Genomic DNA, 9,319 nt, shown 5'->3' with positions numbered 1-9,319 from the left:
AATCCAAATATATGCTTAGTGTTGAAATCAGACCTCAATTTGAGGTCCAACTCCCCAAATTTAAGAAAAACCTAAGTTCTAACCAAAACCCCCAATTCCCATTTATGAAAATCCTTGATTCAAGTTGAAATCATGTTAAAAGATTTCAAGGAATAAAGAAATTAAGTTAGAAATCACTTACCAATCGTTTTGGAGAAGAAACGTTGTTTGGAAAATTGCCTCTTAGGTTTTGGGTTTTTGAAAAGTGGAAAAATGACTGAAAATCCCGAGTTTATATACTTTGCTGGGGGCTGGCGCGGACCGCGCAGAAATGTACCGCGGCCGCACCGAGGGAGGGAAGAAGTGGGTTTTCTCTGAACCCACCCAGCGCGGACCGCACTGATTTGGTGCTCGGCCGCGCTGGTTGACCCTCTGAACTCCACCACGTGGACCACACAGAAAAGCACCGCGGCCACGTGGCTGCCAGCGTGGACCGCGCTGAAATGACCGCGGCCGCACTGGGACCTGCAACATCTGAACCTGCATTTTTAAGCCTAAGACCTCCCGGTCCCCACTCAAAACTCACCCGAGCCCTCGAGGCTCCAAACCAAACATTCATATGATCTCGAAAACACTTTACAGACTTACTCGTGCGATCAAATCGCCAAAATAACATCATATACATAGGATCAAGCCTCAAAACTCATGATTTTCTTTCAAACTTTCATAAACTCAAATTCCCCATTTTAAGTCCGAAACACGTCATATGACGTCCGTTTTTAGCCAAACTTTACAGATAGTGCTTAAAACATATTTAAGACTTGTACCGGGTGTTGGAACCAAAATACGAGCCCGATACCATAGTTTTTAAATTTTCTTCTTCATTTTCCTTAATAAATTTCAGGAAACAATTTCACACAAAAATTCATTTCTCGGGCTTGGGACCTCGGAATTTGATTCCGGGCACACGCCCATGTCCCATATTTTTCTACGGACCCTCCGGGACCGTCGAATCACAGGTCCGGGTCTGTTTACCCAAAATATTGACCGAAGTCAATATTATGCATATTAATATCAAAATTCATCAAATTTTTCACATAATTCGTATATTTCAACATAAAAGCTTTCCGGCTACGCGCCCGAACTGTGCACGCAAATTGAGGCAATTAAAAGCGAGGTTTTCAAGGCCTCAAAAGCACAGAACAAGGAAGAATTACGGTGATGACCCCTTTGGGTCGTCACATTCTCCACCTCTAAAATGACCGTTCGTCCTCGAACGGACAAAAGAAAGAAGTACCTGAGTCGGGAAATAAATGAGGATAACGACTCCGCATATCAGACTCGGACTCCCAGGTCGATGCCTCAGGAGGCTGGCCTCTCCACTGAACACGCACTGAAGGAAAACTCTTCGACCTCAACTGTCGAACCTGCCGGTCTAGAATAGCCACCAGCTCCTCCTCATATGATAGATCCTTGTCCAATTGGACAGTGCTAAAATCCAACACGTGCGATGGATCGCCGTGATACTTCCGGAGCATAGATACATGAAACACGGGATGTACAGCTGACAAGCTAGGTGGCAAGGCAAGTCTATAAGCCACCTCTCCCACACGATCAAGAATCTCAAATGGACCGATGAACCTAGGGCTGAGCTTGCCCTTCTTCCCAAATCTCATCACGCCCTTCATAGGCGATACACGGAGCAATACCCGCTCACCAACCATGAAAGCAACATCTCTGACCTTGCGGTCTGCATAACTCTTCTGTCTGGACTGAGCTGTACGAAGTCTATCCTGAATAATCCTGACCTTGTCCAAGGCCTCCTGAACCAAATCAGTACCCAATAATCGAGCCTCTCCCCGATCAAACCATCCAACTGGAGACCGACATCGCCTACCATACAACGCCTCATACGGAGCCATCTAGATGCTGGACTGGTAGCTGTTGTTGTAGGCGAACTCTGCTAAAGGCAAAAACTGGTCCCACGAGCCTCCAAAATCGATAACACAGGCTCGGAGCATATCTTTAAGAGTCTGAATAGTCCTCTCGGACTGACCGTCTGTCTGAGGATGAAATGTTGTGCTCAACTACACCTGGGTGCCTAACTCTCGCTGAACTACTCTCTAGAAATGCGAGGCAAACTGCGGACCCCAGTCCGAAATGATAGATATGGGCACCCCATGAAGGCGGACGATCTCCCTGATGTAAATCTCAGTTAATCTCTCGAATGAATAGGTGGCTGCAACGGGAATAAAATGCGCTGACTTGGTCAGCCTATCAATAATAACCCAAACCACGTCAAACTTCTTCCGAGTCAACGGAAGTCCAGTAACGAAGTCCATAGTGATTCGCTCCCACTTCCACTCGGGAAGCTCAATTCTCTGAAACAACCCACCAGGTCTCTGATGCTCATACTTAACCTGCTGACAATTCAAACACTGTGCCACATATGCCACAATATCTTTCTTCATTCAAATGAATGAACGTAGGTTTTCTAATGATTTTCCCAAAAAGTCAAAGATTGCCCTTGGGCCCACATGGTCAAAACTTGAGGTTCAAACCCAAACCCGATCACCCAAGAACTCAAATATATAATTTGTTTTGAAATCGAACCTCAAATCGAGGTCCAAATCCCCAAAAATTGAAAAATCTAAGTTCTACCCAAAAACACCCAATTCCCCCGTGAAAACCCTTGATTTTGAATTGAAATCATGTAAAAAGATGTTATAGATTGAATAAAATGAGTTAGAAATAACTTGCAATTGATTTGGAGAAGAACTTTTCTATGAAAAATCGCCAAAGAGAGCTTAGGGTTTGAGAGAGTTTGAAAAATGAAGAAATTTCATCTAAGTTATAATTTGCACAGGTGCAGATATCGCATTTGCGAAGTCAGGTTCGCAAATGCGACCTCGCAAATGTGGCCCAGGCTTCGCAAATGCGAACAACCGATCGCAATTGCAGTACCTACAGAGGTCGCTTTTGCGACATTGAACCTCGCAAATGCGAAGGTCTCCCTGCCCAGCCCATCTTCGCAGTTGCGAGCTCGCAATTGTGAAGCCTGCAGACATGCAATACACCAGCAGTTTTTGTAAGTCCAGTTTCTCTCCGCGGCCTATCCAAAACTCACCCGAGCCCTCGGGGCTCCAAACCAAACATGCACGCAAGTCCAAAAACATCATACGGACTTGCTCGTGCGATCAAAACATCAAAATAACATCAACAACTATGAATTAAACCTCAAATTCATGAAATCACTCAAGAACATCAAAATTTCTATTTTCTCAAATAAAGGTCCGATTTATACTAAACGAACTCTGATTCTTACCAAACTTCACAGATTAAACTTAATTATTATATAAGACCTGTACCGAGCTCCGAAACCAAAATACAGGCCCGATACCATCAATTTCAAACATCTTTACATTTCCAAAACCTCTTATAATTTCAATTAAATAATTTCTTTCAAAAATTCATTTCTTGGGCTTACGACCTCGGAATTTGATTCTGTGCATATGCCCAAGTCCCAAATTTTAGTACGGACCCTACGAGACCATCGGATCATGGGTCTGTGTCCGTTTACTAAGAATGTTGACCAAAGTCAACTTTAATCAATTTTAAAGGCCATTTTCCTTAGTTTACTTAGTTTTCACATAAAAGTTTTCCGAAAATACGTCCGGACTGCGCACACAAATCGAGGTGAGATAAAAAGAGGTTTTTTTAAGGCCTCGAAACATAGAATTTACTTTCAAAATGAGTGATGGCCCTTTGGGTCATCACATTCTCCACCTCTAAAACAACTGTTCGTCCTCGAACGGACATAAGAAAAGTACCTGAGTTGGAGAAACAATGGGTATATCGACTCCGCATATCGGACTCGGACTCCTAGGTAGCTGCCTCAGCAGGCTGACCTCTCCACTAAACACGAACAAAAGGGAAACTCTTCGATCTCAACCTGTCGGTCTAGAATAGCTACCGACTCCTCCTTATAGGACAATTCCTTGTCCAACTGGACAGTGCTGAAGTTTAACACATGGGATGGATCGTCGTGATACTTCCGAAGCATTAACACATGAAACACTGGATGCACAGCTGATAAACTCGGCGGAAACGCAAGTATGTAAGCCACCTCTCCCACTCGATCAAGAATCTCAAAAGGACCAATGAATCTAGGGCTTAGCTTGCCCTTCTTTCCAAATCTCATCATGCCCTGCATAGGCGACACCCGAAGCAACACCTGCTCGCCAACTATGAATGCCATATCACAAACCATACGGGCGGCATAACTCTTTTGCCTGGACTGAGCTGCATGAAGCCTATTCTAAATGATCTTGACCTTGTCCAAGGCATCATGTACTAGATCCGTACCCAACAATTGAGCCTCATAACCGGCAACCGATACCGCCTACCATATAAAGCCTCATAAGGATCTATCTAGATGCTCGACTGGTAACTGTTGTTGTAGGAAAACTCCATTAAAGGCAAGAACTGATCCCACGAGCCTCCAAAGTCAATAACATAAGCTCGGAGCATATCCTCCAAAATCTGAATAGTACGCTCGAACTTCTTATCTATCTGAGGATGAAATGTTGTGCTCAACTCAACCCGTGTGCCGAACTCACACTGAACTGCCCTCTATAAATGTGAGGTAAATTGCGTACCTCGGTCCGAAATGATAGACACGGGCATAAAGATAAACAATCTCCCGGATATAGATATCTGCCAACCGCTCAAAAGAGTTGTAAACCGCCACAGGAATGAAATGCGTTGACTTGGTTAGCCTATCAACAATAACCCGCACTGCATCGAACTTCCTCTGAGTCTGTGGGAGTCCAATAACGAAGTCCATAGTGATACGCTCCCACTTCCATTTAGGAATCTCAATCTTCTGGGACAAACCACCAAGTCTCTGATGCTCGTACTTTACCTGCTGACAATTCAAACACCGAGCCACATAACGACAAGGTTTTAGAAAGACAAGAGTAAGAAGGCAAGGGAGAGGGTGACAAAAATAGATAAGCCCTCGGGATTAAGCCCGTGAAAACAAAGGAGCTGATGGTTCCTCTAAGTTATAAAAATCTCAATATAGACTGAATGAGCTCAAAGGAGTCTAAGACTCGTGGCATTTAGAAGAGATAGAATGTTCCCCTGGTAATAGAATAAGGGTATAATTTGGGTCTTCGATTGAGTAATGATCCGACGAAGAAAAGAAAGAGATCTCATGATTTGGACAGGATTAAAATACCACGCAAGGTAAATCACACTGGGATGTTGTGAGATACTATGATGAAAGCATGGTATCCCCCAGGTGGATCAGTCTAATCATTTCAGATATTCCCTGATGAAATGTGAACCCTAGCATAGTGTTACATAAAAGGTTAAGTTATCATGGGTGGATTATGGATCGAAATTGAGGTGAATCAACAATGGATGGATAAAGGTTATAAAGTATGAGAGGAGATTAGGCTGTCATTCTTAAATATGAACAGTAATGTGGAGGCATTAGAGGATATAGATTTATACGTATGAGATAAGCAATGAAAGTAATCTGAGATTTGGTTAGCATACCTCAGTAACGAGAAATCGAGGTAAGAGTTATGGTATAGTATGACCTATGTAGGTGCAGTAAAATCATATGAATGGATAACCAGGTCTGTAAAATAAGATATAGCAATATTCATAAGTTTTATAAATACCAAGCGAAGAACTTCAGGATTGGCTAAAAGTTGGAGGAAAAAGGAGATGAGAGTCGCATAGGCACACCTACACGGTTAGTATCGTAGAAGCTGCATAATGGAAGGTAGCAACAGTTACGAGATTGAAAGGGATTCGATCACAAGTCATGGTGTGGGAAAGAGGCCTAAGGGGGGAATGCCCTGGCCTTTGGACCTATTCACAAAACAATCAAAAGGACTACTAAAGTATTCGCAAGAGCTTCGGGATATGAGAACGATAAGCGCATCAGTCAACATTCGAGGACGAATGTTCCAAGGGGGGGAATGATATTACACCCCATATTTTCGTACATGAAAATACGCCATTAATAAATTAATGTGAGCTCGGAAGTGAGATGTCACGTCCCGCAGTAGTACATTACGACGATGTTGCACCCTGTAGTATTGTACGTTGAATTTGTCATAAGATAACTGACAACAGTCCAAGGAAAAGATTATTTTGAGATTATAAGGATTATGCTATTCCAAGAATATTATATGGATTTTTTCGTACTTTGATCCGCCGTTACATGTTTTCGCAAAAGAGAATTGGATCAGGTATGTTAAGGCTATCTCTTCTTTCTTTTGGCATGATCCATACGATACGAACAAAATGTGCAAATGCACAAATTCCATGAATGACTCTATTCATAGAAGTATTAGAGATATCTATATTCTTGAATTTCTATGTGTCATAATATTTTATCATCTGTTCATGGGTCTCAGAAGAAAAAAATACGAAAGTTGAAAAGAGTTTACTTTATGATATTACTCAATGGTAAAATGGTCTTATGAAGCTCTGAAAGATTTCATACATGTGCATTGACCCATGACCAGACGGCGTTATATACGCGTATATATGTAAATATATGTATATGAGATTTGGGAAAAGGTTACGGCGTTATATACGCACCACCACCTGATCAGCTGGTATATGATGATGATGTTGCCCACAATGGCTGAAATATGATTCAACGGCGTTATATATGCATATATATGTAATATGATTCAAACGGCGTTATATACGGGTATATATATGTATATGGGATATTGGAATGGTTATGGCGTTATATACACACCACCATCTAATCAGCTGGTATATGATGATGATTTTGCCCACAGTAGCCGATATGATATGATGGGATGCCCTCAGAGGCTGATGATGTTATGAAACATGTACCTATGCACGACATGACATTCATACGCATACGCATGACACTAAAAGTAATTTATGATTTACAAAGTTATTCAGATGTCACGACCCTAGTTCACCAACCGTGAACATGTCATGACGGCACCTAGTCTCCGTGACCAGGTAAGCCTAACACGTGCGGAAAACATAATAATTGCGGAAAAATAGAATACCATATTTAATTATCTAAAAAGGAAATTGTACTGAATGCCGCTCGGCATATACGACTCAATATCTCAAGACTAAAACAATCCCAAAACCCGGAAACTCACGGGAAAACACAGGCTACAAAAATGTATAGTGAGGCTCCAAACTCCAGAATATCTAACAAACAGAAGGAAAGAGAACTAAGTACTAAAGATAGAATAAAGAGGGAGACTCGTCGGTCTGCGGACGCAGCAGATCTACCCCGAAGTCTCCGTAGTCCTCCTGTCTCACTAATAGTGCGCCTGAGTAGAGGTACCTGGATCTGCACATGAAAACATGCGCAGAAGAGGTGTGAGTACACCACAACGGTACTCAGTAAGTGTCAAGTCTAACCTCGGTTGGGTAGTGATGAGGAAGGTCAGGGCCCTACTGAGGTTATATAAAATATAAAGATGTCAGGATAAGATAAGCAGTGCAATTGAGAACCTACAGTAAGAATCTATGCAGGATAATAAGAGTACAATAAAGGAAACAATGATGAAAGCAAACCATAAGGAAAGTAACTTGGGATCTCTAAATATCCCGAGGATCTCTCGGTATCCTCAATATAAGCCAGGGATCTCTTGGTATCCCGAGGATCTCTTGGTATCCTCAATATGTACTAGGGATCTCTTGGTATCCCGAGGATCTCTCGGTATCCTCAATATAAGCCAGGGATCTCTTGGTATCCCGAGGATCTCTTGGTATCCTCAATATGTACTAGGGATCTCTTGGTATCCCGAGGATCTCTCGGTATCCTCAATATAATCCAGGGATCTCTTGGTATCCCGAGGATCTCTCGGTATCCTCAATATAAGTGTCGGGGATCTTCCGGGAATCTAACCCGTAGTCCTAAAGTAAATGTGCAGGGGGAATCTCCCGGAAATCTAACCCGTAGTCCCAAAGTAAATGTGCAGGGGGAATCTCCCGGGAATCTAACTCGTAGTCCCAATTTAAAACACAGAGCAGCAACACAAGAATATTAAATTAAACGCTAATTTCGTACCAAGTAAACATTTACTTCTAGCCTAACATGCTTCACGTAATGCAATTCAGGCAATTTAAGCAAATAGGCAATTAAGTCAACTAAACATGCCTTTCTAGACTAGCAACATGCTAAATTCACAAGTAGAATAAAACAAGAAAAGAACTCAATTGAAATACTTAAGGAAAAACCGGATTTTCAACAATTAGCTCAAGTGCGCGCTCGTCACCTCACGTACAGGGCATTTCAATTATCAAATATAGCACATCCTAAGGGGAAAGGGCCCCCACACAAGGTTAGACAAGCCACTTACCTCGAATGCTCCAAACTCAACTCACGCTTCTAGAATAGCTTTACCCCTCGAATGCATTAATAATTACTATTATAACTAACCCCAATGCATAAATGTATATACATCCCGAGTTTAGAAATCGCTTACCAATCATTTTGGAGAAGAAAAGTTGTTTGGAAAATCGCCTCTTAGGTTTTGGGTTTTTGAAAAGTGGAAAATGACTGAAAATCCCGAGTTTATATACTTTGTTGGGGGCTGGCGCGGACCGCGCAGAAATGTATCGCGGCCGCGCCGAGTATCGCAGCACCCCAAAGCGATACACTGGGCCGAATAAAACCCTTATCAAGCAATTCTTGCAACTGATCCTTCAACTCCTTCAACTTAGGAGGAGCCATACGATATGGGGGAATAGAAATGGGCTGAGTGCCCGACAACAGATCAATGCCAAAATCAATATGCCCGACAACAGATCAATGCCTGGAAGATCAGCTGGAAACACATCAGGAAAATCTCGTACTACTGGAACTGAATCATTTGAAGGAGTATCAATACTAACGTCTCTCACATAAGCTAAGTACGCGGCACACCCCTTTTCAACCATACGCTGAGCTTTAAGAAAAGAGATAACTCTACTGGGAGTTTGATCTAAAGTACCACTCCACTCAACACGCGGAATACCTGGCATAGCCAGCATCACCGTCTTGGCGTGACAATCAAGAGTAGCATAATGGGGCGACAACCAGTCCATGCCCAGAATAATATCAAAATCAACCATGTTGAGCAATAATAGGTGCTCTGGTCTCAAAACCACGAATAGTGACCAAACACGACCGATAAACGCGGTCCACAACAATAGAATCTTCCACAGGAGTAGATACATAAACAGGAGAACTCAACGAATCTCGGGCTACACCCAAATGCGGAGCAAAATAAGAAGACGCATAAGAATAAGTGGAGCCTGGATCGAATAAAAC

At 42.5% G+C, this 9,319-nt stretch overlaps 1 protein-coding gene across 1 annotated transcript; it reads right to left on the bottom strand.

Annotated features, from left to right (window-relative positions):
• Nucleotides 1-3,874: 3,874 nt before the first annotated feature.
• On the bottom strand, nt 3,875-4,237 carry LOC138868663 (uncharacterized). The gene has a single exon (XM_070146228.1). It carries the CDS (start codon nt 4,235-4,237, stop codon nt 3,875-3,877), a length of 363 nt encoding a protein of 120 aa, XP_070002329.1.
• Between the last annotated feature and the right edge of the window lie 5,082 nt (nt 4,238-9,319).

The sequence above is a fragment of the Nicotiana sylvestris genome, chromosome 5 (genome assembly GCF_000393655.2).
Source record: "Nicotiana sylvestris chromosome 5, ASM39365v2, whole genome shotgun sequence".
NCBI classification, from domain to species: domain Eukaryota; kingdom Viridiplantae; phylum Streptophyta; class Magnoliopsida; order Solanales; family Solanaceae; genus Nicotiana; species Nicotiana sylvestris.
The sequence above is the reverse complement of the archived record's forward strand: the minus strand, read 5'-3'. Positions and strand labels throughout refer to the sequence as shown.